Source organism: Megascapheus bottae, chromosome 10, assembly GCF_031878675.1.
Source record: "Megascapheus bottae isolate mThoBot1 chromosome 10, mThoBot2.hap1, whole genome shotgun sequence".
Lineage (NCBI taxonomy): Eukaryota > Metazoa > Chordata > Mammalia > Rodentia > Geomyidae > Megascapheus > Megascapheus bottae.
Genome location: NC_143518.1, coordinates 41,335,994 through 41,351,269, shown reverse-complemented (window position 1 = coordinate 41,351,269; position 15,276 = coordinate 41,335,994). Strand labels below are relative to the sequence as shown.

The 15,276-nt window shown below is 47.0% G+C and overlaps 1 protein-coding gene across 1 annotated transcript; it reads right to left on the bottom strand.

Moving 5' to 3' along the window:
• Positions 1-1,543: 1,543 nt before the first annotated feature.
• Rfx5 (regulatory factor X5) lies at positions 1,544-8,713 on the bottom strand. Its single transcript, XM_090341014.1, has 10 exons — positions 8,675-8,713; positions 7,371-7,505; positions 7,108-7,141; positions 6,621-6,703; positions 6,203-6,322; positions 5,408-5,527; positions 5,185-5,266; positions 4,548-4,749; positions 4,098-4,198; positions 1,544-3,957 (listed from the first exon to the last, which is right to left on the bottom strand). The coding sequence occupies exons 2-10, from the start codon at positions 7,484-7,486 to the stop codon at positions 2,953-2,955; spliced, it is 1,863 nt and encodes a 620-aa protein (XP_090197140.1). The 5' UTR covers positions 7,487-7,505; positions 8,675-8,713; the 3' UTR covers positions 1,544-2,952.
• Between the last annotated feature and the right edge of the window lie 6,563 nt (positions 8,714-15,276).

Here is a 15,276-nt window from a genome sequence, read left to right as displayed (position 1 = left end):
CAAAAAAAAAAAAAAAAAAGAGTCTCACAGACTTTGGTGTCCCACCAGGCTTTGAAGCATGATCCTCAGAGCTCAGCCTCCTGAGTAGCTAGGATTACAGGCATAAGCCACCATGCCCAGCTCTTCAAAACATTTTTAAAGATAAAAACTTAAGTCTCCAGTCCACATACTGGTGTCTCCTGTCTATAATCCTAGCTATTCAGGAGGTTCAGATCTGAGGATCATGACTACCTGGGAAAGTTCCTATGAGACTTTTATCTTCAATTAATCATTCAAGAACTGAATGTGGAGCTGTGACTCTATATGTGGTAGGACACCAGCCTTGAGCAAAAAGCTCAGGGACACACAAACAAAATATACAAATTTCTGGCAAATTGATTAAGAGGAAAAGAAGGCACAGGTTAAACAACAGAAATGAAAAGGAACATTAGAATTTCATGTTGAATTTTTAAAAGGAAATAAAAAACACAATACTGGGAAACCACTTGGTCTAAACTGTCTCAAGAAGAAATGCAGTTATCTGTAGTTATTAAAGAAATTGGGGGGAGGGGACTGGGAGTTTGGCCTAGTGGTTAAAGTGCTTGCCTAGCATGCATGAAGACCCGGGTTCGATTCCTTGGTACCACATACACAGAAAAAAGCCGGAAGTGGTACTGAGGCTCAAGTGGTAGAGCTCTAGCCTTGAGAAAGTCCAAGGACAATGCTCAGGCCCTGAGCTCAAGCCCAGGACTGGCAAAAAAAAAAAAAAAAAGAAATTGGAGGCTGGGAGTGTGGCCTAGTGGTAGAGTGCTTGCTTCAGGGCCTCTGAATTTAAGCCTCAGGACTGTCAAAAACAAAGAAAGAAATTGTACCAATAATTTTTTTTTTTACTTTTTTTTTTTTTTTGCCAGTCCTCAGCTTGAGCTCAGGGCCTGAGCACTGTCCTTGGACTTTCTCAAGGCTAGAGCTCTACCACTTGAGCCTCAGCACCACTTCTGGTTTTTCGCTATGTATGTGGTATCAAAGAATCGAGCCTGAGTCTTCGTGCATGCTAGGCAAGCAATCTACCACTAGGCCAAACTCCCGGCCCTGTACCAATAATTATTATTCCCACACAAAAACAAGGTTCATATAGCTTTACAAGGTGAATTTTACCTAAAAGTTCAAGAACAGTTCATTTCAATCTCATGTAAACTTTGCCAGAGTAAGATATGATGACAGTCCCCTACTCTGAGGTTTACAGACCAAAAGGACCATCTTAGAACTCTAGAAATCTTGCTACAAAGGCACTAACCTATGCAAGAATATTCATAGCATTGTAAGCAAACTTGAAAGGACTGAGTGTAACACCTGTAAAGCTAAAAAACCAAATACAGTCTTAAAAAATATTACACATATGGTCAAAATACACATAACAAGTGACTTATAAACATAAATTAAGCACAGTGGTTATCTCGAAGAGGGAGATCTGGGGCAGGGATAAAAACATAGTATTTCTAATGTTTATGTATGTATATGTATATATAATGTACATATATATTGAGTGATGATTCCCAGGTACTCATTTTATCATGACATATTGTAATTTATTCATGTTACATATATTCTTTATAGATAGCAAATATCACACATTATAATTTAAAAATATATGGTAGAAACACAAATGAATGATCTCCCTTGAAAGAAAATCTGTATTTCTTGGGAAGAGCTGAGACTCCCTGACAGAGAGGACAAAGGCTGTCCTCAGTAAGTAAGGGCTGCTTGTTGGAGGGACACACCCTTCCCACCTGAGCTCCCTGACATTCAGGACTACCTCCTTCCCTACGTGCAGCCTAAACCCCAGATGTGGCCTGACACATGGATGGCAAGAGACTGACACCTGGTGGACGCGGAATGAATTTAATGAAATAACTAGGAAGTAATCTCACTTGGTGAAAGGGGCAAGAGACTGGGGGGAGGGGTGAAGAGAACGTGTAAATTCAGAAAGAGGGAGAAAAAAAGGCATTCTGTCTCTGAGATGTAGGTGGGAAAAAAGGACTTGTCTTCTAAGTGAGGATGAATAAAGTCTCCAAAGGAGACTCTTTTCAGATGCCTGACCAAGAGGAAAAAAGCTCTAGCTGCAGTAAGGGAAATGCAAGACTGAGGGGAGAGGGCTGTAGGTCTAGCTGATATGATCTTAGCAAGCTTAAAATACATGCACTTGACAGTGTGGAGGGAGGTTTAGCTGCCTCCCCAGAAACCCTTGGCCCAGTCTTTATCTGTGGAATCTGATTGTGAAGAGGCTGATTCTACCTGTTTCCCCTAAAGGTGTGGAATAAGCATAGCTGCTTTCCATCCTCCTGGCTACACGGACTGGTCAGGGGCAGACATGTGACCAGGTTGGCTTAATCAGCAAGTCTTTTGCTAGGGTATCTGGCCCAACGATACGCTCTCTTTTTGGTTGGTCATAAATGACAAACATGTCATTTTAGGCATGCTGGCAGCTATAAGGTGACCTGGGCTTAAGATGGTTTACATTATGTGGAGCAGGGACCAAAAATCAGGCAGGTTTTTGGAATCAAACTGACTAGCAACCAGGTCAGGTTTTGCCTAGAGCCAGCACTACTTCTAGACTTTCAGTTCCACAAGTCAATAAATCCTTTATCTCAAATGAGTCTGAGTTAGGTTATAATTGAAAATCAGAAACTCCTTAAGCCATACATTCATCATACTTACCCTTGCCTTCCAGGAGGAAAGCAAAGGGATCCAGATCAAAAGGCCACTACAGATTTGTTGATTACATTATGGTCAAAGTATGGAGCTAGAAAGGTTAAAAGCAGCCACCAGGCACTACTGGGTGACTCAGCTGTCTATGCAGAGGACAATGGATTTCCTTAGGGAAATAGCCAAGTGATAAGCAAGTGCAGAGAAAGGCCTCTAGCAGGCCATCAGGTAGTAAACATGTAGATCTAGCCATTCTTCCTCACAGGCCTGTCATGGGGGTGTTGCTTTAGGATCTGTCCGCTCATGGGTTAAGGATCTTTGGAGCACGTGCCCCTTGAAGCCTTTATTTCCCTGTGCTACAGTGTCTGCCTCTCCTTTTACAACCTGAAAAGTCTCCTTGTGACTTCTGCTGCCCTTGATGACACTCACTTTGGGGGGGACAAGAGGAATTTTATCTTCTGTTTCTTTGGCTTGCCGCAGACTGGGGGCCCTTACTCCTTTGGAGCCAGCACCATCTTCCTGACCAAGGGCAAGTGCTGCCCCTTGTTGCTCGGCCTTTCCTGCTGGCCCTGGCATCTCTGATACTCCAGCTGAGTTGCTTTTCCCTCCCAAACTCGTCTCCCATGGTAACCTTGAGGCCTGGGCAGAATCCGGGGCGGCTGCTGACTTCTCAGGGGTGGAATGTTTTTCCCCACTTCCACCAGACTTTTTTCGAGGGCGCCCCCGTTTTCTTTTGGCATCACTTACTGTATCCTCTGTGTCATGCTTTGCTGCTTTAACTGCTGGGTCCCGCCCACTGGCCTCACTCACTGGTACTTCAGCTGTCCTCTTGATGGCCTTGTCATGGGGTCGTGGGTCACCTCCTATGCCTATCTCCCTGTTCTCTGTGCTCTGGGACTGAGTAAGTCCTCCAGGTGGGGCTCTCCCTGGGCCTGGCCCAGACTGAGGTCCAGGCCCAGGCAGAGCAGGAACAGTTGGTAAGAACATGTTAATGATGGGTACCGCTGCCTGAGGTCCACCAGCCCTATTGGGCAGAGGCAGCGTAGCCACTTTCAGTGTGCTTGAAGAAATCCTGGGGGCCAGGATGGGTGAAGAGACTGGGATTTGCGGCATCAGTGCTGGAGGTGCCCGGGGAAGGAGTAGAGGCAGTCGGGCCACTAGCGCATTAACCTGTGGATTACTGGGTGCGGAGGCCAAGCTCTCAATTACACTCCTCTTCCGCTCGCCACGCACTGGAGGGCTAGCCCCTGCTCGGGCTTCCAGCTCCTTAGGAGGCTAGAAAAGCAATAGAGATGATCATTGTAGGTTTTAAAGAGTAAATGTGGGAGAAAGTGCAGGCACTTGAGGTACCAGAAGAGAAAACGTAGGGGACTCACCAGGGGAAAAAGCAAAGTCAGATGCACCAACTTTCTTACCTGAGCTGGTCTCTCTGGTTTCTTATGGACTCCACCTTCCAGGTTTTCTGTACCATTCTTGGACTTAGATGACCTTTCCCGAGGCGCAGGTCCATCTTCTTCTGCAGAGGTGCCAGAAAAGGTAACAGAATGAGGGTGAGAACACCGAAGAATGAGAAGAATTTGCCCTGAAGAGACCGGGCAAAGCATGTCTATGAAGGGACTCCTGGAGCAGAAGGCAATCCAAAGTGTCCATCTGGTGCACGGGATGGACTTTAAAGTTGAACGTGAAGCCAGGCATGGTGTGGTGCATGCCTGCAGTCCTGGCTTCTCAAGGGGGCTCACATGGGAGGATCAACTGAATGCAGGAGTTGGAGATAAGCCTGGGCAACAGAGTGAGACTCATTTAAAACTTTAAAAAAAAAGTTGCAAGTGGTTGAGAATTTTGCATACATAAGAAGGGCCACTCACCAGCCAGCCCCATGGCCTTAAGTACATGGGCGTGTGCAGATCGGGCGGAGATGAGGTGTTGCTGGAGCAGGTAGCGGGCGACTTCAACAATGGAACTAAATGACCGTTTCAGGATCCGCTCTGCCCAGTCACAGGTCAGGGCACAGGCTGCCTCTACCAACTCATCTGGAGGTGCTGGGGTTACTTCTGGTCCCATTTCTGGCTGTGGTGGCAAAAAAATGCCTAATCACATTACAAATGACAGAACCCTTCCCCTGACACTTCTACAGACTGCGGACCAGTCTGAGACCATCCCAACCCAGAAATCCCCACATCCTTTCTCCCTTTCCTTTGGCCATAGAGGAAACAGAAGGGTATCCGGAAGCAATGTACAAATGACCTAGACTTTACAAGTTCCAAAGCCAGGTATACACCTGTAATCTCAAGTTACTCGGGAGCAGAGGCAAGATCTTGAATTTGAAGCCAGCCTAGGCAAAAGTAGCAAGACCCTGTCTCAAAGACAAAATAAAAACAAAAGGGCTGAGAGCCCAAGTGGTCACCTGCTTGCTTAGCATGTGTAAAGCCCTGGGTTCAACAACCAGTATTCCACAAACCTAAGAAAGAAGACAGGAGTTGGAATTGCAGGGCTGTTACTTACACTTTCCGAACCCTTTAGGTCAAGTCCAGGCAAGGGTGGCATAGATACCAAGGTCTTCCTTCGTATGCCACTATAGCAATATCTGATGCCGAGTTAAGGAGCAGCCAACACTGGGACACTCTAGGCCCTTTAAAGGACAACTTAGGTCATTTTCACCTGGCTCACCACATCCTGTGGTTTCCTCCCCAGTTCCTCAGCTCCCAACCGCTCCAGTCAAGGATATTTAGACTGGCCCCGGCCACCAAGCCTTCGGGCCTTGATGTCAGGGAAGACCTCTCTGATGATTTTGCCGAAGTTGGCTGTGCTGAGTGGGCGGCAACAGGCAAGACTCTCACAATACTTCCTGAATGAGTGAGGAGCAGATTGCAAGATACTCAGAGGAGGAGACTACAAGGCGGTTCTGAGAGTCCCTAGAGATCAAGTATGGGGAACCATTTAAGAAGTCAAACTCGGGGGCCGTGAGTTTGGCCTAGTGGTACAGTGCTTGCCTAGCATGCACGAAGACCCAGGTTCGATTCCTCGGTACCACATACATAGAAAAAAAACAAAAACAAAAACAGAAATGGTGCTGTGGCTCAAGTGGTAGAGCTCTAGTCTTGAGAAAGTCCAAGGACAGTGCCCAGGCCCTGAGTTCAAGCCCCGGGACTGGCAATAAAAAAAAAAAAGAAGTCAAACTCAGCCAGGCACGGTGACTCAAACCTGTAATCCTAGCTACTCAGGAGGCTGAGATCTCAGGATGGTGGTTCAAAGCCAGCCCGGGCACTGAAGACTGTGAGACTCTTATCTCCAATTAACCACTAGAAAACGGGAAGTGGAGCTAAGGCTCAAGGAGTAGGGTGGAAGCCTTGAGCTCAGGGACAGCGCCCAGGCCCAGGCCCAGAGTTCAAGCCCCATGACAAACACACAAACACACACACACACACACAAGAAAGAAAAGAAAAAAAAAAGTCAGACTCTAACAAGGCAGGGGGCTCTGCAGGCATGCAGGACTAGTCCTGTGCCCACCCCTTCCACTCACCGATAAGCATCATAAACACTCTGTTTTGGCAGACAGGTGTCTGTGTGCTCTTCCAGGTGGTTTCGGATCCACCTGCAGGCATACATGTATTCTTCATTGCTGAGTGTGCTTGGCTCTGAGCTGTAAGAGAAGTTACAGAGACAAGCATTAGTAAAAGGCCAACAGTTGTTCTGGTTCTTCCAGAATTATTATTTCAGTAAAGCTGAACCAAACTAGTCCACCCAGAATCCACCTTTCTGTACTGAACCAAGCCAGGGCAAGGGCCTTTTTTTTTGGGGGGGGGGGGGCGGGCACTGGTAGTGAATCTTGAACTTAGGATCTGGGTGTTTTTCCTTAGCTACCAATGCCCAGCTAGTGGCCTTTTTCTTGGCTATAGAATCAGAGCCTCTGACATTTGAAACTCTGCCACTAAACCAACCTTTTGTCTCCAGTGCTGGGTCCTGAAGGTAGCTGAAGGTAGAGATACAGCTTGTCATTGTCTGAGAATTTCTGTACATCTTGCTGAGGTAAGAAGGGAGAAGAGAAATAATAAGATGTAGAAAGACCAAATCTATGTCCTCTTGATCCTTATCACCTAAGCCTTGATGATTCATAGGTTGTCAAGATTATGAAAAGGGGAATTCTGATGACACTGTGCCTCAAAGAACTCTTATGGGCTATCATGGAGAGGAAGGAAGCAGCTCTGATGTTTTCTCTTCAGGGCTTCTATATGAGAAGTCAGAGAGAGATGATGGATGATGTGAGACGCTCACTGTCAAACTGCGAGTAATTTGCAGGGCCAATTATCTTCTGATGAGATGGATCACACTGCCTCTCCCATGTAATCCTTCCATGGGCCCATACCATTCCATCACCCTCATCCCACAAATGACCTCTCTAGATTGCCCACTTCCCAGCGTGCTTACCAGAATTCCTTCTACTTTGTTCTGCACGGCCTTGCTGTGGAGAAGAAGAGAAAGCTAGAGGTCATGAGGCTTTCCCATCCCTGTGTCTGTTTTGTTTTTGTTTTTGTTTTTCCTCTCAGCTTGGGAGAAAGACCTGAGTATCTACCGGAGCTCAAGGATTGCCAGATACTCGCTTACCTGAGGGGAGGCAGTCTGTCTTCAGAGGGGTGAACTACTTGTTACCTGGTCTGGAATAGGATTTGGAGAGGGGGCTGAATACTCACGAAATGGTACCCCGGAGCCTTTGAAGAAGTGTGGTAGGTTCCCCAGCATCAGTACCACCTTGGGGGGCCCTTGCCCCAGTCTTAGGACTCTTCGCATCAGGCTCGTCTTCTGCCATTTGTGCATGAAGGCTAAAGCTGAGAGTGAAGAGGGTGTTAAGATTTAACTCATACCAGCTGCCCCTTCCCTGGAAGACCCCAAGAAAGTCCTTTTCTCTCTACCCAGAAAGGCAGAAACAGAAGCAAAACTGCCAAATTTCCCTAGTGGGGTTCCCCTTCCCCTTACCTTTTGCTTTCTCCAAAACTTAGAAATTATTCTTTACTTTGCCAGGGCCATATATACCCAAACAGATCTCCCCATCTCCTTTCTACTTGCCCCCTTTCTGAGTCTCCCACACCTGGAAAACTGTAAAGGAGAGTAAGGGGGTTGGGGAACCTACAGTAGAAAGAAACGTCCCCTTCTTTGACCCTGTCCTCTGTACCTAACAAAAGCAATGAAAAAACAAAGTTCTCCACGTCTCTCTCTCTCTTTTTGTCTTGCCAGTCCTGGGCTTGAGCTCAGGGCCTGAGCACTGTCTTTGGACTTTCTCAAGGCTAGAGCTCTACCACTTGAGCCTCAGCACCACTTCCAGCTTTTTTCTATGTATGTGGTACCGAGGAATCGAACCCGGGTCTTCGTGCATGCTAGGCAAGCACTTTAACCACTAGGCCACACTCCCAGCCCTCCATTTCTCTTGACCATAGTTTTGCTTTTGTTTTTTCTCCTTTAACCACAGTTTCACAGTTTTCTTTTTTTTTTGCCTGGGAGGTCATAAAGGATATGCACATATTCCATCCTTCAGGCTTGGGAAACACACATACACACACACAACCACCCCTAAGCGGGGCCCAAGTTCTTACTTGATCTGGCACGACTGCCCGGACCCCGCTCCGTCCCCTCCCCACTGCGCTGGCTCCTACGTCACCACCCCACCCTCCCATCCCGACGCGCGCCCCGACCTCTCCCCCGACCCCTTCCCCATCAGTCACCACCGCCCCCCTCGGCTGCAGAGTAGGGGGGAGGCTCCGGGTGCCTGGAACTGGGTGTAGGGCTCTCGATAGGGAGAATGGGGAGGGGACTCGGGGGGGAGGGCACGTGCACATGGGTGGAGAAGCTGTTGAAAATACAGCCCACGTCCATTATTATTCTTATCATTAATTTTCTTGCTCTCCTCCCAACTCCTATCCCCCCCTCCGCCCCAGCCACCTCTCTACCTTGTCGCCTTCCGACAAGACCAACAATCTAGGAGGGAGAAGAGAGAAACTACCTCGCAGCCACCTTCACTCCAGCCCAGCCCCGCCGTCCGGGCTCGGCGGCGGGCTCGTGCGTTGCTTTATTTTCCTTTTTCTGAATGGTTGTAAGAGCCAGGGTCTGCCCGGATACACGGCCGGCCTGCTCGCTCATTGGCCGGCGCCGCCACCGCGGAGACGAGAAAGCGCGGGGCACTCGCTGGCTCGGCGGCTGAAGTCTGCCTGGCAACAGCAGCTGATTGGCCGGCGCGGGAGGGAAAATCCAAAATTGGTCTTCCCGGAGTCAAGAGGGGGAAGTCCGGCCCGAGCTTCGGTTAGAGCTGGGGTGGGTGCGTCGGGACGGAAGACCGTTCCCCGCCCCCCCCCGCCGGAGCCCCCGCCCCGCCCCCGCCCCGCCCCGCCCCCGCCGAGCTTCTTAAAGGGACCGCAGGAGAACCACAGCCCCGGGCCGCCTGGCTCGGCTTCTCCTCGGAGCTTTCTCGTCTTTTTCTGTTTGTTTTTGCCTCCGGATGTCAGATCGCCTGGAAGAAAAGAGGACAATAGACAATCGGGGGCAGGAGCGATCGGAGTTCATTCTGAACGCCTAGAACTCTCTTGGGAGGTAAAACAAGTTGAACCTCCCCCCCGCCCCCCCCCCGCCCCTCGACACTGGTGCCCCCTCCACGCAGGCCTCGGGGGTGAGTGGAGGCCGCTCCCCTCCGCGGCTGTGCTGCATGAAGCTAAAATGCTCCCCCACCCCATTAAGTGGGCCTTGCTTTCCGGGTGTCCTTTATCTCCCCCCAAAGGGCTGCACCCCACATTACTGAGTCGTGTCTGTGGGGGGCGTGCTGGAGGCACCCTTGAACTCCTCGCCGTGAGGCAGATGGGGGTGGGACTCGAACCCACGGCGATAAAGTCACCAGCACTAAGTCCATTAGGCTAGGAATCTTTATTAACCCCGCTGCAACTGCTCTGAACTTCAGCCGGGTTGGTTTTTATTTTTTGCCCCTAGTCTTGAACTCAGGGCCTGAGCACCGTCCTTGGGCTTACTCAGGGTTGGAGCTCTACCTCTAGAGCCACAGCACCACTTCTGGCTTTTTCTATGTGTGTGGTACCGAGGAATCGAACCCGCGTCTTGGTGCATGCTAGGCAAACACTCTACCACTAGGCCAAACTTCCAGCCCCCCAGTTGTTTTTAAAGGCAAAAACCACATGCAGCTTGCCAGGCAGATTATGCTCTAGCAAGCAAGAACTTTTCGTGGTTAGTCCTGCATGTTTGTGTCACATACACATGTTTTTCTTAGGGTGTCCTGACCTTGTTGATCTTAATGCAGCTGGAAGGCTAAAATGTTTTATTTCCCCAGAATCATTTCAAACAGCCTTCGGGGTCCCTCTGGTCTTGATGTTGGAGTCCCTGACTTATTAATTTTTCAATAATATGGGTCTGCATAGATCTGGGGTCCAACATTTCCCAATTTCCAAGCAGAATTTCAAGTACTGGAGATCCACTCATGAAAAGAATTTCAGGGAGTCTGACAGAAAGGAGAATCTCACAACATAGATGCTTTAGGAAAGAATTTTAGTAGAGGAGAAAAAAAGTGAGCACAAAATCACCTCCCAGTAGAAGGTCCTTCACCTAGCACCTGGCTTAGGCTATGAGGTTTTGACCTTCTTAGTTTTTTTTCTCTCTCTCTTTCTTTCTCTCTTTCTTTCTTTTTCTCTTTTTTTTTAGGTCATAAATTAGGTGAAAGCAGTGGATCTCTTGCTGTGGAAACTGGGCATGAAGAGCACATTTTGTGTGTCATTTCAGAGAGGTCATGGGCTCAAGGTTGACAAGACTCGAGTTGTGAACTCAAGAGAAATTTTAGAGTAGAAATTTTAGAGTCAGGGCCTTGTGATAGCAAGATCAAATGTCGATCACTTAAGCCAGGCAACTAAATTGTTACAAATACATGACCCTCCAGTGTCAGAAATGAAGAGTCACACAAGAGATACAGGAGATTTTTGTCAAGGCAATTTACTTTTTTGTTTGCCAGTCCTGGGGCTTGAACTGTCCTTAGACTCATTTTTTGCTTAAGGCTAGCACTCTGCCACTTGAGCCACAGCACCACTTCCGGCTTTTTTTGTGTATGTGGTACCAAGGAATTGAACCCAGGGCCTCGTGCATGCCAGGTGAGCATTCTACCACTAGGTTACGCTCCTGGCCCCAAGACAATCTACTTTTGCACAAAAGGGTGTAATACCATTACTGAATCCAGAGCTAGGCAGACACACCATGCAGGGCAATTACCTAGGCTTTTCTCCCAATCCAAACTGTCCCTCCTTGTGTCAAGATGTTAGGCTCACAAGCTAAGGATAAGGATAATTGATTACCAAGGCTGGGGGGGGGGTGTTGTTCTTAATTCCTGTCAAGAGATTTACTTCTTTTTTTTCCCCCACTTAGCAATTATAGTTTATTGTTTCAATTTCTTTAACACACGATTTATCTCCCTGACATGGCTAGCTGGTAATAAGCAGTACAGATAACACAATTAAAGTATGTAATGCAACTAATTCCAGGAAATAGCAGTACACAATACCAAATTTACTGTAGTTTGACAGAAAAGATTACTTTTTCTCACTAAATGAAGAGGGCTCCCTCTTTCTTTCTCTCTCTCTCCCTCTCTCTCTCCCTCCCTCCCTCCCTCCCTCTCTGCTGGGGGAGGGGTATGTGTATGCTGGTACTAGGGCTTGAACTCACGTCTCCTTACTCTCCCTTGTCTTTTTTTTTTTTTTTTTTTGCCAGTCCTGGGCTTGAGCTCAGGGCATGAACCCTGTCCTTGGACTTTCTCAAGGCTAGAGCTCTACCACTTGAGCCTCAGCACCACTTCCGGCTTTTTTCTATGTATGTGGTACCAAGGAATTGAACCCTGGTCTTTGTGCATGCTAGGCAAGCATTCAACTACTAGGCCTAACTCCTGGCCCCTCCCTTGTCTTTTTGAGCTCACTGTTTGAGCCACACTTCTATTTCCTACTTTTTGCTGGTTAGATCTCACAGAACCAGGTGTTAATGGTTCATACCCTGTCACCCTAGCTGCTCGGGAGGCTGAGATCTAGAGATCCAGGTTCAAAGCCATCCCAGACAAAAGTTGGTGACTTTTTTTTTTTTTTTTTTTTTTTTTTTGCCAGTCCTGGGGCTTGAAGTCAGGGCCTGGTCACTGTCCTTGAGCTTTCTCAAGGCTAGCTCTCTACCACTTGAGCACAGCACCACTTCTGGATTTTACTGTATATGTGGTACCAGGGAATCAAACAGGGCTTCATGCATGGTAGGCAAACACTCTACCACTAGACCACACTCTTGGCCTCAGTGACCTTTTATCCTTAATTAACCTGCAGAAAGCTAACTTTGTCAAAGTCCAGTGACAGAATTCATGTAAGACACAAAACATAATTAAAGTGATACGACAATTTATTAGGAAATGAATATGACACATGGAGTTTTTACATGGCATGGTGCTATCAGCATATAACACTTCAGTTCATCATTGGCTATTTTCATGAATGGAAGGTGTAGATGCAGGAAGAATGAGGGGAAGGGACGAAAGTATGCAAAGTTTAAGAGGCCCAGTTCCAGCGGGGTGCTGAGGAAGCTGAGATCTGAGGATCACAGTTTGAAGATAACCCTAGCAGGAAAGTCTATGAGACTTTTGTTTTTTTAAATCATTTATGGGGCTTGAACTCTAGGTCTAGGTGCTGTCCCTAAGCTCTTCAGCTCAAGGCTAGCACTCTACCACTTTGAGCCACAGCACCACTTACAGTTTTCTGGTGATAATTGGAGATGAGTTTCATGGACTTTTGTGCCCACACTGTCTTTGAGCCTCGATCATCAGATCTCAGCTTCCTAAGTAGTTAGGATTACAGGTGTGAGCCACCGGGTGCCCGGCCTGGGCTTGAGAGACTCTTATCTCCAATTAACTACCAAAATGCTAGAAGTGGCAGAAAGCTAGAAGTGCGCAAATGGCAGAACGTTAGCCTTGAGCAAAAAATCTAAGATGTCATCTAGGTACCAGGAGTGGTATTAAATTTAAAGTCCTTTACAGGTGTGTCCCGGTTGGTTTTTTTTATCTCAGCTCTGGTTCTCTGGGGTTTCATAAGTTGTTACATAGAAGTTGTTACCACTGTCAGCAATTGAGGACTACAGTCTGATTCCTGTAAGATGATTCTTCCCACTCCATTGTTCCTATTCAGTCTGGGTGATCTGTCCTACAAGGCTCTGCTGTTCCTTACTGTTCTGTCAGTTCTGACTTTTCTGGAACCCCAAAGGTGACTGCAATGTGACTTTCAAAAATAATCACTTAAAATAAAGACAATCCAAAAATGGAGGCAGAGATGCCAGGCTTTTCTCTTGCTTTTAATTATTTGTAACAACTGAAGCAGTTTAATGCCCGTTACAAGTACACTTTCCATAGACTGACAGCAGTTGTCTGGAGAGACCATCAGCATTCGCCTGTGCAGTTGTGAGCACTTAATGAGATTGTCAGTGAGAAATGCCTTTCCCTAGGTCCAATCTACAGGGCTGAGGCCTCTTGTGGTTTGGGAAATTTTAATTACAGTAACAGTGTTTTCTCTCAGAGGCCTTGTGAACGCATTCTCCATTTGAAGTTTTCTTTGTATGTACCCATCACTCCTAGTTAAGTGCCACCTGTCTCTGAACGCCCATGGCATGCTCACAGCAATGCTCTGAAGTAGGTATTATTACAGTCTCCATGGTACAAATTGGTAAGCTGTGTCCTGTGACATGTGTAGTAAAAGCCAGAGTCAGGAAATCAAGGCAGGTAGTCTCCAGAGCCTGTTCTTTTTTTTTTTTTTTTTTTTTTTTTTTTTTTTTTTTTGAGCACTGCCCCTGGGTTTTCTCAAGACTAGAGCTCTACCACTCAAGCCTGAGCATCACTTCGGGCTTTTTTTCTATGTATGTAGTACCGAGGAATCAAACCTGGGCCTTTGTGTATGCTAGGAAGGCACTCTATCACTAGGCCAAACTCCCGGCCCCAGAGCCTATTCTTTTCAACATGTCCTAGACTGCATGCAGATGTATATGTAGATGGCTCATGTACAAATATGGGAGCAACTGATGGAAAAGTACCCAACTCCCAATGTTTGCTGTAAATGGGAATCTAGAACATTTCACATATAGAGTTTTGGATATATGCTTCTACTGAAAGACTTGCAAGGAGCTAATGGCTCCTTTGGTGGCTCACACCTAGAATCCTAATAATTCTGGAGGCTGAGATCTGGAGGATTATAGTTCAAAGCCAGACCAGGTAGAAAAGCCCTAGAACCCTAATAATTCTACAGGTTGAGATCTGGAGAATCATAGTTCAAAGCCAGACCAGGTAGAAAAGCCCATGGGACTCTATCTTGCACATAATCAATAGAAAAACGGACTGGGACTGGAGGTATGGTTCAGGTGATAGAGTGTCAGCTGAGTGAATGAGACTTTGAATTCAATTCCAATAATAATAATAACAACAACAACAACAACAGGACTAGGATATAGCTTAGTGGCAAAGTACTTGCCTAGCAAGTGCAATGCCCTGGGTTCAATCCCTAGTACCAAAACAACAACAACAACAACAGCAAATGGATTTCCAAGGAATGGGGAAATGACTCAAAATTTCATCAAGAGGATAGAGAATATCACAGATTATTTCGACAACAACACTCCAAAAGTTAAGGTTGAATGGGGAAAGGCTATTATTGATGCCAGGTATTATACCAGGAGCTCGGAGACAGAAAGATAAGATGTGCTTTGCCCTGAGAATTGAAAAGAAAAAAATGTGAGCCGGGTGTGATGGTTCACACCTGTGATCCTAGCTACTCAGGAGGCTGAGCTCTGAGGATCAAAGTTCAAAGCCAGCCAGGGCGCAAAAGGACCTGAGACTCTTATCTCCAATTAACCTCTAGAAAATGGGAAGTGGGGCTTGGCTCAAGGGTAAGGTGGTAGCCTTGAGCTGAAGAGCTCAGGGACAGCGCCCAGGCTGAGTTCAAGCCTCAAGACCCCCCCAAAACAAGAAAAAGAAAAAATGTGGCCAACCACTGGAGTGACTTATGTCTGTAACCTTAGCTACTTGGAAGACTGAGACTGGGAGAATTGCAGCCTGGGGGAAAATTCTAGAGACCCCTTTCCCAGCTGAGAACTAGATACCAGTTATCCTAGCCTAAAATAGGTAGTTCCTGCCAGATGAGCTACTGTTAGCACAAAAAAGGGCTGTGCATGACTAAAACGGTATAGCCCTGCCTAGCAGGTGTGTGGGGTTCTGAGTTCAAATCCTAGAACCACCATAAATAAACGAATGAATAAGAAATAAACCAAGTTGGATGCCCGGTGACTTTTGCCTATAATCCTAGCTACTCAGGAGGCTGAGATTTGAGAATCATGATTCAGAGCCAGCTCAGGCAAGAAAGGCTGTGAAACTCTTATCTCCAATAAGCTACTCAGAAATGGTGCTGTGGTTCAAGTGGTAGGGCACTAGCCTTGAGGAAAAGAAGCTCAGGGACAGCACCCAAACCTTGAGTTCAAATCCCAGGACCAGCCAAAAAAGAAAAGAAAAGAATAAATATTGTCTCATAACTATCATCACAACAATGACAAATATTTCTA